The following is an 18,218-nucleotide window of genomic DNA, read 5'->3' on the forward strand; positions in this document are numbered from 1 at the left end:
ACTGCCTGCACTTCCCACTGCTTCAGGAAAGCAGCCAACATTATCAAAGACCCCTCCCATCCCAGTCATTCTCTCTTCTCCCCCCCCCCCTTTCATTGAATTTAAAAGCTCAGCAACTCACTCTTAGATAGACAGACTATTAACCTGAAAATGTTCTCCATTTTCTCTTTGTTCCAATGGTTCTGGAGGATGGTTCAGTGTGGTTCATGTGGGGACTTAAAATGGGCAATTTCAAAGAACTTTGAAGAAATGTAGCAAATATTCAGGGGATATTTGTGTGAAGTTCTGCATAGGCATGTTCCAATGAGACAGGAGTCATGAGAGGATACAGGAACCGTGGTGTACAAAGGCTATAATAAATCTAGTCAAAAGGAAAAGAAAAGCTTACAAAAGGTACAGAGAGCTAGGCAATGTTAGAGATCTGGAAGAGTATAAGGCTAATAGGAAGGACCTTAGGAAGGAGATTAGGAGAGCCAGAAGGGGGCATGAGAAGGCCTTGGCGGGCAGGATTAAGAAAAACCCCAAGGCATTCTACAAGTATGTGAGGATAAGATGCAAAAGAATAGGCCTATCAAGTGCAGCCAGTGGAAAAGCATGTATGGACCGTAAGAAATAGCGGAGGTACTTAATGAATACTTTATGTCAGTATTCACTACGGAAAAAGATCTGGGGGATTGTAGTGGGGACTTGTAGTGGGGACTTGCAGTGGGCTGAAAAGCTTGAGCATGTAGATATTAGGAAAGAGGTGCTGAAACTTTTGGAAAGCATTAAGTTGGATAAGTTGCCAGGACTGGATGAGATGTACCCCAGGCTACTGTGGGAGGCGAGGGAAGAGATTGTGGAGCCTCTGACGATGATCTTTGCATCATCAATGGAGACCGCAAGGTTGGAGGGTTGCGGATGTTGTTCCCTTATTCAAGAAAGGGAGTAGGGATAAGCCCAGGGAATTATAGACCAGTGAGTCTTACCTCAGTGGTTGGAAAGCTGATGGAGAAGATCCTGAGGGGCAGGATTTATGAACATTTGGAGGGGTATAATATGATTAGGAATAGTCAGCATGGCTTTGTCAAGGTTAGGTCCTGCCTTACGAGCCTGATTGAATTTTTTGAGAATGTGAATAAACACATCGATGAAGGGAGAGCAGTAGATGTAGTGTATATGGATTTCAGCAAGGCATTTGATAAGGTACCCCATGCGAGGCTTATTGAGAAAGTAAGGAGGCATGGGATCCAAGGGGACATTGCAAGTAGATCCAGAACGGGCTGGCCCACAGAAGGCAAAGAGTGGTTGTTGACGGGTCATATTCTGCATGGAGGTCAGTGACCAGTGGTGTACCTCAGGGATCTGTACTGGGACCCTTGCTCTTTGTGATTTTTATAAACGACCTGCATGAGGAAGAGGAGGGGTGGGTTAGTAAGTTTGCGGATGACACGAAGGTTGGGGGTGTTGTGGATAGTTTGGAGGGCTGTCAGAGGTTACAGAGGGACATAGATAGGATGCAAAGTTGGGCTGAGAAGTGGCAGATGCAGTTCAACGCAGATAAGTGTGAACTGGTTCATTTTGATAGGTCAAATATGATGGCAGAATATAGTATGAATGGTAGAACTCTTGGCAGTGTGGAGGATCAGAGGGATCTTGGGGTCCGAGTCCATAGGACGCTCAAAGCAGCTGCACAGGTTGACTCTGTGGTTAAGAAGGCATATGGTGTATTGTCCCTTCATCGATCGGGGATTTGAATTTAGGAGCCGGGAGGTATTGTTGCAGCTATACAGGTCCCTGGTCAGAACCCACTTGGAGTACTGTGCTCAGTTCTGGTCACCTCACTACAGGAAGGATGTGGGAGCCATAGAAAAGGTGCAGAGGAGATTTACAAGGATGCTGCCTGGAATGCGGAGCATGCCTTATGAAAGCAGGCTGAGGGAACTTGGCCTTTTTTCCTTGGAGCAATGGAGGATGAGGGGGGATCTGATAGAGGTATATAAGATGATGAGAGGTATTGATCGGGTAGATAGTCAGAGGCTTTTCCCCAGGGCAGAAATGGTGGCCACAAGAGGACATTGGTTTAAGGTGCTGGGGGGTAGGTATAGAGGAGATGTCAGGAGTAAGTTTTTTTTACTCAGAGAGTGGTGAGTGCGTGGAATGGGCTGCCGGCAATGGTGGTGGAGGCGGATACGATAGGGTCTTTTAAGAGACTATTGGAGAGGTATATGGAGCTGAATAAAATAAAGGGCTATGGGTAAGCCTAGTAATTTCTAGGGTAGGGACATGTTCGGCACAGCTTTGTGGGCTGAAGGGCCTGAATTGTGCTGTAGTTTTTCTATGTTTCTAACAATTTGACTATAGAAAATATTAAATTCAGGGCCAGTGGCCTTCCTATATCAACTGAAAAGCTCATTTCAGCCAAAAGAAAAACAGCATACAAAGAAGCCAACTTTCATCCCTCTTTCCCAGGATATCAAGGCTAATTGCACATCTCCATGTTTGCATAGCAAGCTCCCATAAACATTAATGCAAAAATGGCCAGATGCGAAGGCCACCCTCTATCAGTCAGCACCAAAAGGGGTCATTTAATCCCTTTTGGTCTTCTTCCTACCACACGACACTTCCTTTGTTCACCTCATCCCTCCACCACCTCTGAAACTTTAGAAAGTTTGATTTCCGAGTTCTAATGAAAGTTTGTTGACCCAAAATATTAAATGTTTCTCTCTCCACAAATGCTGCCTGACTAGCTGTGCATTTCCAGCATTTTTTTTTTTGCTTTTATTTCTCAGATTCTACTAACTCCTTTCCTACCATAAAGATGCATATGCTAGGCAGAACTTTTATCCTCTGATTATACTTGCACTGTGGTAGGAAGACACAAAAAGGAAGGCATATTCACTCTTGGAAGGATAGACTTTAGGAATATTTTTACCCAAGCTATTCTTGCATATCCTTAAGTTAGCTTAGAGCAGCTTGGGAGCAGATGCTTTCTTCTTAGGTGCAGGACATTTAGATGTCAGAAGAAAGGAATACTGACTGGACAAGCTTCATACAACCACTGTGTTGGGTTATGCACAATGTGCATTAAGTTGATTTTATTCAAGAAAAAATGAACTTCAGGGAAAATACAGGAATTCTCATAATACACAAAGACATAAGTTAGACCACATTGCAGAAAACTGTTTGACGAGGTTTACTTGTAACTGTATTTCCCAATCTGCTTCGCAGTTAGATACAGTACACCTCATTTTATTTTTATATCAGTTTCTTGGTTATCAGCAGAGTTCAGGGTTATAAACATCAAGTGTACTCGCAATACAAAACTAAAACTAAAACAGATCATTTCAGAAAAAAAACATAAATATATATGATGCACATTAGTGTAACAAAACAATTTTGTAAACATTTTCTTGAACATAACGTGCATAAGATAGAGACACTGCAGTCATACAACAAATGTTATTTTACTTTAAAGGAAGTATTAGAATTTAAAATTATAGGCATTTTCACCTACTCAGAAAGCATTGAAACAATCTGATGAAATTATTTTTAAAACAAACATAGTGGTATTTTAATACTGTTACACCACTGTGGCACTTCTCGTAGGTGGGAGTTGCCAATCACAGACTCTGCTGAGAGGAAATACCTCTAACATCAAGACCTTTAACAGTGTTTTATTTTAAATCCAAAAATATTCTGCTCACAGTAAACCTACTTATGTCAGGAAGTTCCTACAATTACTTTTACAGTTCCAAATGGATGACATAGGAGAGACAATTGCAAATTATTCAGTGAACAGGAGCTGCTAGAGAAAAAGATCACAGTGACATAAGTGAATGAAAAATTCCCATGGTACACCTTCAATCTCCTTGTACCATACTGAGAAAATTTCACTGCAGAAAGAATAGTCTCCTCTAAGAGAACTAAGCCCTGTAAAGTGTTGAGAACCTGTGCACATAACAGCATAAGGCAGCTGTTTACAAAAGTACCAAAAAAAAGTTTAACATATCATTGGATCAATATAATGCTACTGTGCATTATTACGACAGTATAGTATATTATACACAATAGGTATCTCAAGTAATTGAGTGACAATTCAACAGATTATTACTGTAGACACATTTGTAAATGTCTAACATTTGTAAAATAAAATTCTGTTTACAGCGATATTAAAAAAATTATTCCACAGCTGGAATTTTGGATCTAAATATGGGAAGATATACTGTATTGATAAGCAGTTTTACTACATTCTTGAAATTAAGTGTTTTTAGTGCATTGCATCTTAAATCAACCACCTGATCCCAACTACATATACAGTTTATTCTAATGCAATAGAACAGCTTAGTAAAACTATTTTCAAACTGCTACTTAAATCCCATTCTGCTGAGTAACAAGAATGTCAGTTGTTGCTGCGCACAGAAACGGAGGATCACAATTGTGGCTATTGCTTCAACCACATTTAGAACAGCTGATTACCTGCCTCCACATTCGACTTATAAGCACAACAGCTGACCACAAATTTGCCTGTTTCTGCTCACAGCTGGTATCTTCCAATTACAAAAAAATCACACTGTTTGCCTACTAAAACGAGCTACAATTTAACCAACAGTCGACAAACATTTCATCCTAAATTTGGTATTAATAAACTTTAAATTAGACAAAGATGCAAGTTTCAGATACAAATAACATTAAAATGACTAATCCACCTCTTTTTCCTTTCTTAAACAAATGAGGTAGGCAAAATAAATTTTTTTAAAAGTAGTTTGGGCAATTTACGAGTGCAAGATTTGTTAAACTGCTTTTGCACTGCTACAAATAGTCTAACCAAGGAGAGGCAGCTTTAATACTGTAACCAAACATCAAGTTTCTGGTCTGCCTCATAAATCCATACAAATCTGAAAACCTCGTCCTCTGCACAAATTTCGATTTACTTTTTAAAAAAAAAGATTGAGAACACAAGCAAAACCTGATATACAGAAAAAGAGCAAAAACACCTTCCCCTTGCAAAGGCCTTCTCCCAATCTGTCATTCACATTTCAATTAAAATTCCAAACTTGCATTTTCTTTCTTTCTAAAACATCTGTCACCTTACAAAAAAAAGTCACTTAGAATGATATACATTTAAAAAAAATCAGATTCCCCTTATCCATGATGCACAATTCTTTATTGTCTGCCTACCACTGCTTCCTCTTCCCCTTTGCGTGACTACATTAGAACCAACCTCCTGCATTCATTGGGCTCTTTTCTCAAGTAAAAAGCAGACATCTTAAGCCACGGGATGTTGTAATTGAGATGAGGTGTTTTTTTCTATTCTAGACTGGCAGTCACCTGACAGTAAAATTATCACAGCACCAGTGGCATTGCATCCTCATTTCAGTTCACTTAATTTCAGTGATAGGTTTGGGCAATGCATTACATCAGTGCAGTTTGTTCTCCAGTTGTTAGTTCATTCAAGGCTTTAAAGATCTTGAGTAGACACTGGTTTCTCTCAAACCATGACTTGCTTTTCTACCAGCTGAGAAGTGAACTCCTACCAAGAGTCATGAAGTAAACCTGGCTGCTTCCACCAGAACGAACTGAAGCAAAAAAGACCTTAAAGGAAAATAGAAGATGAGACACATAAGCCGAGATTGCACACACTCACGTGTATTCATAAATTAAATGCCTTTCCACCTGCACTCAAAGACTCACATACCTTGTCGTTACGCTCACAAAGGAATTTTAGTCGCTGTGCTCTTTTGTGCATAAACACACCATCCAAATGTCCAGTTTCCACTGAACGGATTTCAATGGCCTTTTCTCCCCAACCCATAATCTGATTGGATCGGATATAAGCTGATATAAAAAAAATAAAAAATATCAGAATTTCAAAAATTAAGATCCAGCCTCTGCAATCACCAATGACAGATACATAAATGGAACCGGATGCTGTGATATTGAGAAGCATCAAACAGTAAAAGATTTAGGGTAATCTTTAAGTAAAAATATAGGATTAGCAAGAAATGAGCGATTCACCCATATTAGAATTACTTCCCAATAACTGTATTTTTTTCAAGTGACTCCTTTTGTTTTGTGCCAATATAACTATTTTGTTTAAGTTATTAGTGATAATCTGATGTAATTTCTTTATTTTTGATACCTGATGTGTTTAAATGGTGCCCTTCCATGAATGATCTTTAGAGATTTTAGGGTAGATTTTTAATCATACTATGTGCAGTGGTACCATATTGTAAAAAGGGTATAGAAGTAGAGGAGAGGGTGCAAAGATGACTTACAAGGAAAGTAGCAGAACTGCAAGGTTATTTCCAACAAGGAAGGATCAATAGAATGGGCTTTTTGCTTGAAGAGATAGTTGTGCATTAAGAATGACAAATTATTTTGATAGAATAGGTACAGAGAGAGTTTCCACTTGTGGAGCAGCCAGTAAATGAATCACCCATGTAAGATAGTCACCAAGTAAATAGAGAAAATAAGAAACTTTTATCCAGAGATTGGTGAAAATGTAGAATTCAGTGTAACAGAAAGTGGTTGAGGTGAATAGAACAATTAGATTTAATGGAAAGTCCAGATAGACATACAAGGAAGACAAGCAGCGGGATGTGCTAATATGGAAATGTTGGAAAGGGGTCAACTAGAACCTGCTAGGCCCTGTGTTCATTTTCTAGTGTTTCATGTTTTATCCAAGTCAATATTGTGGCCCAGGTCATCCTATGCTGCTTGCTGGAGCAAGCCAAGTCTTAGACCGAAGAAACTTTTTAAAAGAAGAGTGAAATTTCTCTCTGTAAAAATATTAATTTCTAACATGCTCTTTTTGACCATTATGAATTCTAGTCAATAACCTCATAAATTCCATCAAAATATATTATGGCAGTAGTTGTGTATCCCCTGCTACAATTTATAGCTTCAGGTCTGAAAATAAAATCAATGAAAAATTTGTCAAAATAAACTGCACTTGAGCTGTAAAAATTTTAAATAAAATGGACGGACTTCCCTGATTAGCTCAATAGTTGAGATGTACATACCAGGGAAGTCAAGATTTATACTCCATTTGTGATGGCCCCAGAGGTCAAATAGTTTGTTTATACATAAAACAATGACTCTCCAGACAGTGGTAACAAAACTTACAGGAACAAGATACAGCCATTGATATGTTGTCTGGCTATAGATGTAATACAAATGTTCAAAGCTGTTTTTCCAAATGTCTTCATTAATTATAACCCTGCGGTGTGGATATTGTAAATGTCTTCTGTGATGCATGGAATTTTACTTTTCATTCTAAAAACAGACAGCTCATGCAGGTTTTGGGTCTGATTGCAATAGACAGTCTAATAATTACATGACAGAATCCTTAGATGAACAAGTTAAGCTGTATATAGAAAATATTGCAAAGGTGCTGTTTAAGTGTTCAAGGGCTTAAAAATAGGCATTTATGTTATAAAAAAGATTTTTTTAGATTGTTACTATTATTAGTATCAGGAAAATTTAACATACCATCGGCAAATGTAAATACTGGGAATGTGATCACTAATTTACATAAATGCATCTTTTAAGTGACTTTCAATGAGAGCACCAATTTGGCTTTTAAAAAGCAATTAAATTTACAAACTAAATAATTAACTTGATGCATCAGTGCTACATTCCTTCAAATTTCCCTCAATTGATTTTCTTAAACTGCGCTAAACCATTAAAAGAGCCAAGTTCCACAATTTCATCTAAGGTCAATTTCATTCACCACCCCCTAACACACAATGCAAAACAGCAATGATAGAAGGTTGTAATAGTGAAGGACAGTTTTTGACCTGTACAATGAAATACAAATTTCTCAATTTCTAGAAATTAAGAAAGTGAGTTAAAAAGGTACTAAGATCAAGTAACATTACTTGGCTTGTTGGCTGCTACCATGTTTAATAACACAAAAGGATACAATGAGAATGAACTTGATGAATTTTCTGAAAGGCCTTTTCAAAGGCAACCATCACGTGCTCCCAACTTATTTTAACAGATATCATTTTGGAATAATGCCATCACATTTACATACCGACAGATGTAGGCATCTCTCCCCACTGTAAAACCACATCTTTAGTAATTCTCCCATAGGTGTTAACGTATACTCCTTCATCTTCATAACATACCAACAATTCCATTCCGTCTGTATTTGGAAGTATAATAATTGCGTGTGGTTGGATGCTGCTTTGGATCTGTCGGAAAAATACTTTCAATTCATTCAATTACATTCAAGAAGCAAACTTCAATCCAGAATTTTTTTTATTTGAGAGAGGGTATAATCAAGCAGCATACTGCAATTCCATCACAAATGACAATTGATGAACATCACGAGAATATAAGCGAGATTGTTAATATTCCAAATGAGATTTGTGATTGACATTTGGAATAATAAGATTCAAATTCTATTTACAACAATTAGTTCATTTACAGAATATTGAATGTTTTGAAATATAGAGTACTTTAACTTTTCGATAGCTTTAACTAGTCCACAACTACAGTGGAATGAAACAAATTCCATCTTGATCAAATAGATTCCTTTTAATTGAAATTATGTTCTTATTACTATGCAAGTTAGCAGTTGTTAGAACAAACAAGTATTTGAATCCTATATGTATCCCAAAGTCTTTAGATATTATTTTATCTATAAAATGTGAATAAACACAATCTTACATGTGTTGGCAGATAAATATCATAGACTGTCCCAGAGTCCACATCAACTGCGTGGAAGCCAGCGCTAGAGCCATAGATCACCTTTAGCCTCTGCCCTTCTTCCACTGTGAGATCTACCAGTAATGGCCTGTGCAGCAGGTCTGTGAAAGACTGCAAGAAAAAAAAGTGAAATTCAAATATGGCAACTTTGTGTATTTTATCTAATAATTCAAAGACAATTTATAGCAACTTCTGTAATGTTTCTTGGGCTCAAACACTTGTACAGTTCCTTCACTGAGAGAATCTGAGTTATTTTAGAATTATTTGTTTTGTGCAGAAAAGCTCAACTACTTTTTTCAAGAAAATACATAAGGAAAATGTTCTGGGAACAAATGAAAATCATTCATAATTTAACAGCTGAACTGTTTGTGCTCTTATGAGATGAATATTGCAGGCAGGGTTAAAGATATTCCCAAGAGGTTCTTCAGTTATATTAACAGTAAAAAGGTGACTTGGGAGAGACTAGGTCCTCTTAAAGAGGATCAGGGCTGCCTATGTGTGGAGTCGCAGGAGATGGTTGAGATTTTTAATGTCTATTTCTCCTTAGTGCTTACTAAGGAGAATATCATGGATGCCAAAGAAATGAGGGTAATAAGTACTGACGTCTTGGATCATATGGATATTACGAGGAAGGAGCTATTTGCAGCCTTGAAGTGCATTAGGGTGGGCAAATCCCCAGGGCCTGACCAAGTGTATCACTAGACCTTATGCGAGGCCAGGGAAGAAATCGAGGAGGCCCTTGCAGAGATATTTGCCTCATTGTTAGCCACTGGCAAAGTTCCAGAAGACTGGAGGGTGGCTAATGTTGTTCAATTGTTCAAAAAAAAGGGTAGCAGGGACAGGCCAGGGAATGACAGGCCGGTGAGCCTGACTTCAGTTGTACGAAGTTACTGAAGGGAATTCTGGGACAAAATCTACCAACACTTGGATAGTCAAGGTCTGATCAGGAATAGTTAGCATGGTTTTGTGTGTGGGAGGTCATGTCTGACAAATCTGAGTTTTTCGAAGAGGTAGCTAAGGGGATAGATGAGGGTAGGGCAGTGGATGCTGTCTACATGGACTTTAGTAAGGCCTTTGGCAAGGTCCAGGTTAGGTCATGTAGGATTCAGGGGGAGCCAGCGAGGTGGATTCAGAATTGGCTCAATGATAGGAAGCAGAGGGTGATGGTTCAAGGTTGATTCTCCCCAACTGAAGGCCTGTGACTACTGGGGTGGCCCAGGGGTCAGTGCTGGGACCTCTGTTATTCACTGTGTATGTAAGTGATTTGGATGTAAGTGTACAAGGCACGGTTAGCAAGTTTGCTGATTATATTAAATTAGGGGGTCTTGTTGATAGTGAAGCAGGTTACGATGAATTGCAAAAAGATATCAATCAGTTAGGGTGATTGGCTAAGGAATGGCAAATGGATTTCAACCTAGATAAGTATGACGTGATGCATTTTGGACATTCAAACCAGGGTAGGACTTGCACAGTGAATGGCAGGGCACTGACAAGTGTTGTGGAACAGAGGGACCTGGGAGTACAAGTGCACAGTTCGCTGAAAGCAGCCACACAAGTAGACAGGGTGGTGAAGGCAGCGTTTAGCATGCTGGCCTTCATCAGTCAGGGCATCAAGTTTAGGAGTTGGACCATTATGTTGCAGTTATACAAGTCATTGGTGAGGCTGCACTTGGAGTACTGTGTACAGTTTTGGTCACCCTCTTATAGGAAAGTCATCATCAAGCTAAAGAAGGTGCAGAAGAGATTTACAAGGATGCTACCTGGACTAAAGGGCATGAGTTATAGGGAGAGATTGGCCATGCTGGATTTTTATTCCTTGCAGCGTAGGAGAATGAGGGGTGACCTCATAGAAGTTTATAAAATCACGTGGGGTATGGATAAAGTGGACTGTCATAGTCTTTTCCCCAGGGTTGGAGAGTCCAAAACTAGAGGGCACAGATACAAGAGGGGAGAGATTTAAAAGAGACCTGAGAGGTAACTTCTTTACACAGGGGGTAGTGAATACCTGGAATGAGCTGCCAGAAGAAGTGGTCAAGGGGGATACAATTGCAACATTTAAAAAGGCATTTGGATAGGTACATGGAGGGGAGTAGCTTGGAGGGTTATGGGTCGAACGCGGGCAACTGGGACTAGCAGGGAGGATGCGATGGTCAGCATGGACCAGTTGGGCCGAAAGGCCTGTTTCTGTGCTCAATTACTCTATGACAGATCAATATGGAAATGCTGATTTGCAGCAATGAGTGCTAAGCTGCTTGTTGAAATTTTGTTGTCCCACGAAAAAATATTAAGCTAGGAGTTTACTTTTCAAGTTGTCATTACCGGACCATGAAACATTTATTTAGCATGTATTAACTGTATTATGATGGAACGAATAGAAGACTAATACATTTCCGCCTTGGAAATGCCTTCCTTAAAAATGTTTGTCCTTGGAACATGCGTCAATGATAAAGCAGCATTTACTGCCTTGATTAAGTATCAACATGTAGGCTGGAACTGGCAGGTTCACTTTTTGGATGGACAATCAAAACAATTGTACATTGGGATTTATATGGATGAAGGGCAGCCATCATAATCATAGTCTGTGAAAGTCTATAGCTTCATGTAAGTAATTCTAAAACCATTTGAGCCTATAATACAATATACTTCACATTACCAATACTGTTTAAGTGTGAATTATTGAATATACTCAAAGATCAAAAAAATTCTAAAATGCACATCAACATTTACTCCAGCAGTCCATTAAGAGTAGAACTCAGAAACCAAAATGACAACTGGGAATCCAATATGGCATTAGGAAGTGGTTTGCTTTGCATGAAAACCATTATTTTGTCCTGCATTTCATCCATCGACCTGTTCTTAAAGGATTAAGCGAATGAGCACCCTGGGGCCATAACTCTCCACCTTGAAGTCTGTTACTGCAGTAAGATTGAGGATCAGCTAGATCTTCAGTCCCTCTGTGAGATCAATAATGTGAGCATTGGTGTGATATCCAATGTCCATTGAAGCCAAGGCTAGCATGGAAGGAATGAGTGCGGACAAAACAGGGAAAGAACAATCAGATGCACACTTACAAGAGAAGTTAGGCATGAGTGTAAAAGGAAGACTTTGAACATGAATGATAAACCAGGCTTCATTGGAGAGCTTCATGATGCTCAAGGAACATGAGCGGGATCTGAAAACTCATTGGAACAGAAGCAGTGGGAGGGTCTTTTCAGACTGCAGTAACAATTTGACAGAAAAACACACTTTGAATGTAAGACCATGATCAAAAAATCATTCTATATTGCTGATATGGTCATTACAATTGCCATGAGGCACATGTGATGTAAAGAAAAATTATAAATGATTCTCTCAATGAAGGAACAACCTAAACTAATAACCGACTTACCTTGCATAAAGTGCACACTATAAAAGTCACCGTACGACTCCTGCACATTACATTTAACCCAAGAGTCAATTTTTAGACATGTAAGGCTTTCTATTCAAGGCAAATGTATATCCAACAGAGATGATATTTGAATGTTGGTGAAAATCTCAGTACAAGTTTTTTCCTTACTACAGGTAAATGCAGTAGCTTTTATTTATTAATTCTTCCAACAAACAGAAGCACACAATGGGATGCACTATGAATGGGAGAGACTATCAAGAGATGCACTGTGAAAATAAGCCACACATAGGATTTCAATAGACAGCTTCACGATAGAAGGACAAAAGTAGGGTTCTGACAGCAATGATGCATTACTTTCAGGGATAATTTAACCTTGTCTCAAATGACCCTCCTTGTTTTCGCTTTTGAAATGTGAACCTTGCTGGCACAAGTCACTTATTTTCCATCACAAGTTTCTCTGAGAAGGTGATGGTGAGCCACCTAATTGAACAATGCAGTCCACATTAGGAAACTTCAGTATTTTAACCCAGCAACAATGAAGGAATGCTAAACATATTCCCATCGGGGTGGCTTGTGACTCGAAGCAGAATGGGCAGATGGTGTTTCATTCCCTGGCACCCACCTGCCATTGTCCTTCAGTGTGGATTGTGAGCTTGGGAGAAGCTGCAATCTGTAGTATTGGCAAACTGCAGCAATGAACCTTATAGATGAGACACATTTCAGCCACAGTGGGGAGTGATGAAGTTAGTCAATGGTTAATGAGATGGATGTGGTACTGATCAAGTAGAATGTTGTTGGAATTGCAGCCATTTAGGCAAGTAATGACTTGTATAAACAGCATATATAACTCGCAATAAATGTATATTTCTGGTTTTACACTGTTATGGCTTACTATTCTTTGGCATGAAAGAGCAATAGTAATACATGCACAAAATTAAAAGTGTTGGTATGCAATAACTTTGAGAAACCTCAAACACTTTCGGGGTTTATCATTTACCTTAAAGGCCATAAATTTGTGGTATGGCTTTGGAGCCCATGCATAGACTTCAACAGAATTCTTCAAAGCAATCACTAAAAACTTGATCCTTTCATACTTTACTGGAAAAGGAAATGAATTTTAGCATCATATCAACAAAAGCAAAACAGCCACAGCTAATATTAAGATAAATAAGGTAACTGCATGAGTTTAAGAAGAGGACAAAAATCTGATAGAACCGATAAGACCATAAGACACAGGAGCAGAATTAGACCATTCAGCCCTTCGAGTCTGCTCTGTCATTCGATCATGGCTGATTTATTTTTCCCTCCCAACCCATTCTTCTGCCTTCTCCCTGTAAGCTTTGATGCCCTTACTAATCAAGAACCTATCAACCTCTGCTTTAAATATACCCACTGACTTGGCCTCCACAGCCATCTGTGGCAATGAATTCCACTCTCTGGCTGAAGAAATTCCTCCTCATCTCTATTCTAAAGTGATATCCTATTCTGAGGCTCTGCCCTCTGATCCTAGACTCTCCCACCACCAGAAACATCTTCTCCACATCCACTCTATCCAGGCCTTTCAATATTCGGTAGGTTTCAATGAGATCCCCCCTCGTCCTAAACTCCAGCGAGTACAGGCCCAGAGCCATCAAGTGCTCCTCATATGTTAACCCTTTGTGGTCTAACCAAAGCCTTATAAAGCCTCAGCATTACATCCTTGCTTTTATATGCTAGTCCTCTCAAAATGAATGCTAACATTGCATTTGCCTTCCTTACTACTGGACTCAACCTGCAAGTTAACCTTTAGGGAATCCTGTACTAGGACTCCCAAGTCCCTTTGCGCCTCCGATTTCTGAATTCACTTCCCATTTAGAGAAACAGTCTATACCTTTATTCCTTCTACCAAAGTGCATGACCGTACATTTCCCAACACTGTATTCCATCTGCCACTTCTTTGCCCATTCTTCCAAACTGCCCAAGTCCTTCTGCAGACTTCCTGCTTCCTCAACACTACCTGCCTCTCTACCTACTTTTGTATCATCTGCAAACCTGGCCACAAAGCCATCGATTCCGTCATCCAGATCATAAAGATATAATGTGAAAAGTAGCGAACCCAACACCAACCCCTGCGGAACACCACTGGTCACCGGCAGCCAACCAGAAAAGGCCCCTTTATTCCATTCTTTGCCTTCTGCCAGTCAACCAATCTTCTATCCGTACTAGTACCTTTCCTATAATACCATGGGTTCCTATCTTGTTTAGCAACCTCATGTGTGGCACCTTGTCAAATGCCTTCTGAAAATTCAAGTAAACAACATCCACTGACTCTCCTTTGTCTATCCTGCCTGTTACCTCCTCAAAGATTCCAACAGGTTTGTCAGGCAAGATCTCCCCTTGAAGAAACCTTGTTGATTTCGGCCTATTATGTGCTTCTGAATAGTCCGAAACCTCATCCTTAATAATGGACTCTTAACATCTTACCAACCACTGAAGTCAGGCTAACTGGCCTATAATTTCCTGTCTTTTGCCTCCCTCCCTCCTTAAAGAGTGGAGTGTCATTTGCGATTTTTCAGTCCTCCAGAACCATCCCTGACTCTAGTGATTCTTGAAAGATCACAACTAATGCCTCCACAATCTCTTCAGCTACCTCTTTCAGAACTCTGGGTTGTAGGCCATCCAGTCCAGGTGACTTATCCACCTTCAGACCTTTCAGCTTCCCAAGCACCTTCTCTTTAGTAATAGCGATTGCACCCACTTCTGCCCCTGACTCTCTCAAATTTCTGGCACGTTGCTAGTGTCTTCTACAGTGAAGACTGACGCAAAATACTTAATTCAGTTTGTCCACCGTTTCTTTGTTCCCCCATTACTATCTCTCCAGCGTCATTTTTCAGCAGTCCGGTGTCCACTCTTGCCTCTCTTTATACATCTGAAAAAACTTCTGGTATCCTATTATTGGCTAGCTTACCTTCATATTTCATCTTTTCTCCCCTTATTGCTTTTTTAGTTACTTTCTGTTGGTTTTTAAAAAGCTTCCCAATCCCCTAGCATCCCACTAATTTTTGCAATATTGCATGCCCTCTCTTTTGCTTTTATGCTGTCTTTGACTTCCCTTGTCAGCCACAGTTGCCTCATCCTCCCTTTAGAATGCTTCTTCTTTCTTGGGATGAACTGATCCTGCATCTTCCGAATCCCAGAAACTCCTGCCATTGCTGCTCTACCTTCATCCCTGCTAGAGTCCCCTTCCAATCAACTTTGGCCAGCTCCTCTCTCATGCCTCTAGTTACCTTTACTCAACTGTAACACTAATACATCCAATTTTAGCTTCTCTCTCTGAAACTGCAGGGTGAATTCTATCATATTATGATCACTGCCTCCTAAGGGTTCCTTTACCTTAAGCTCCCTAATCAAATCTGGTTCATTGCACAACACCAAATCCAGAATTGCCTTTTCCCTAGTGGGCTCAACCACAAGCTGCTCTAAAAAGCCATCTCATAGGCATCCTACAAATTCCTTCTCTTGGGATCTGGTACCAACCTGATTTTCCCAATCTACCTGCATATTGAAATCCCCCATGACCACTGTAACATTGCCCTTTTTACATGTCTTTTCTATTACCTGTTGCAATTTGTACTCCACATGCTGGCTATTATTCAGAGGCCTGTATAAAATTCCCATCAGGGTCTTTTACCCTTGCATTTTCTTAGGTCTACCCACAAGGGTTCTACATCTTCCGATCCAATGTCCCTTCTTGCTAAGGATTTGATTTCATTTTTAACCAACAAAGCCACCCCACCCCCTCTGCCCACCTGCCTCTCTTTTCGATATGATAGGTATTTTTGGATGTTTAGCTCCGGCTGTGATCTTCTTTCAAACACGACTCTGTGATGCCCACAACGTCATACCTGCCAACTTCTAACCACGCTATGAGCTCATCTACCTTATTTTGAATACTGCATACATTCAAATATAACACCTTCAGTTGTGTATTCATCACTCTTCTCTTTTCTGAACTTAAATTCTTCTCTCTTTTGAAACTTTCTTCTTATTCTTTATTGTGGAGACTTCAGTAACCCCTCCTGCACTCTCCTTCCCTTTTACTTTATCTATACTTTTCCAACCTGTTGAACCCAACCCCATACTATTTCGTTTAAAGCCCTAGCCACAGCCCTAGTTATGTGATTTGCCAGGAACCTGGTCCAGCATGGTTCAGGTGGAGCCCGTCCCATCGGAACAGCTCCCTCCTTCCCCATTACTGGTCCCAATATCCCACGAATTTAAACCCCCTTCTCCCACACCAATCTTTCAGCCACGCATTTACCTCTCTGATCTTATTGACCCTGTGCTAACTTGCATGTGGCTCGGGTACATTTCCTTTTTGGTTCTGCTTTTTAATTTAGTCCCTAACTGCTCAAATTCCCTCAGCAAAACCTCTTTCCTTGTTTTACCATCGGCGTGGACCACTTATTTGGAGACAATGAATCCTGACTCAGGGCAATGGGAAACATCATCCTTGCATTTGTGTAGCGGTTAGCGTAACACTATTACAGCACCAGAGACACGGGTTCAATTCCCACCGCTGTCTGCGTGGGTTTCCTCTGGGTGCTCCAGTTTCCTCCCACATTCCAAAGACATATGGGTTAGGAAGTTGTGGGCATGCTATGTTGGCGCCGGAAGTGTGGAGACACTTCGGGCTGCCCCCAGAACACTCTACACAAAAGATGTTTTTCACTGTGTGTTTCAATGTACACGTGACTAATGAAGATCTTATATCTTATCTTATACTATTTGTACTGCCTTTTTTTGCTAATATAGTGGGTGACCTTGCATTGTCCCACATTATATTCCATCTGCCATGTCCTCATCCATTCACTGACCCTGTCTATTTCCCCTTGAAACTTCAGTACATCATCCTCACAATTCACACTGCTCTCCAGATTAGTATCAGCAGCAAACTTGGATGTACTATACTTGGTCTCCTCATCCAAATCATTAATCAACTGAGGATCTATCCTGGGCCCAACACATTGATGCAATCACGAAGAAGGCACACCAGTTGCTCTACTTTATTAGGAGTTTGAGAAGATTTGTATATTTACTCTTGCAAATTTCTATCGATGTTCCATGGAGAGCATTCTAACTGGTTACATCACTGCCTGGTATGAAAGCTCCAATGTACAGATCACAAGAGACTGCAGAAGGTTGTAGACTCAGCCAGCTCCATCATGGGCACAACCCTCCCCACCATCAAGGACATCTTCAAGAGGTGGTGCCTCAAGAAGGTGGCATCCATCACCAAGGACCCTCACTATCCGGGACATGCCCTCTTCCCATTACTACCATCGGGGAGGTGGTACAGGAGCCAGAAGACCCACACTCAACAATTGAGGAACAGCTTCTTCCCCTTCACCATCAGATTCCTGAATGGTCCATGAACACTGTCTTGTTATTCCTTTTTTTTGCACTACTTATTTTATTTATTTTTTTTGTATTATGCCTTTGCACTGTAATGCTGCCACACAACAACAAATTTCATGTCAAGTAAGTCGGTGATAATAAACCTGATTCTGATCAACATAGATTGAGAATGACTGGGGCTCTAGCATTAATCCCTATGGCACCGCATGAATCAGACTCTCAACCCAAACATGATCCAGCCATTCCTATTGCCTTTTATCAGTTAAATGTTCATCCACCCACACCAGTTTATTATCTCCAAGCCCGCATGGTTTCCTTTTGTTTACTAACCTTGTGTGGTATCTTATCAATACATTCTAAAAGTCTAAATGAATCATTTCCACTGGTTCCCATTATCTGTTCTGCTAGTTACAATAAATGCCCTGTTACCAACTCCCTCATAGCAGATTCTAGTCTTTTCCTTACTATAGAAATCAGTTCCCTACTTTTCCTCCTTCCATTTGCTATTCTCCAATCTTGAGAGCTCTCTTCGAACCTATGGATTTTTGGAAGATGACAACCATCCCCATTCCCCATCTCTGTAGCATTTCTTTTTGATTAAGGTGATTATATTTGCAATGCCGAAATCAAAGCAAGAATCCTGCAAGTCATTAGGATGTAATCCTGAAGCACATTGGTTGCTCATGTTAAACGTACACAAGTATTCAGTGTGCATTGTACACTGTCTCCAAAATTC

General features: G+C 40.0%; 1 protein-coding gene across 1 annotated transcript in view; it reads right to left on the minus strand.

The window, feature by feature from the left end:
• Positions 1-3,060: 3,060 nt before the first annotated feature.
• Positions 3,061-18,218, minus strand: part of LOC127576183 (mitogen-activated protein kinase kinase kinase kinase 4-like) — a 213,812-nt gene continuing 198,654 nt past the window's right edge. Inside the window, 5 exon segments of the mRNA XM_052026586.1 lie at positions 3,061-5,574; positions 5,678-5,817; positions 8,021-8,180; positions 8,659-8,808; positions 13,083-13,183. Coding sequence (XP_051882546.1) covers positions 5,491-5,574; positions 5,678-5,817; positions 8,021-8,180; positions 8,659-8,808; positions 13,083-13,183 — 635 coding nt within the window. The 3' untranslated portion in view covers positions 3,061-5,490.

The sequence above is a fragment of the Pristis pectinata genome, chromosome 11 (genome assembly GCF_009764475.1).
Source record: "Pristis pectinata isolate sPriPec2 chromosome 11, sPriPec2.1.pri, whole genome shotgun sequence".
Classification (NCBI taxonomy): Eukaryota; Metazoa; Chordata; class Chondrichthyes; order Rhinopristiformes; family Pristidae; genus Pristis; species Pristis pectinata.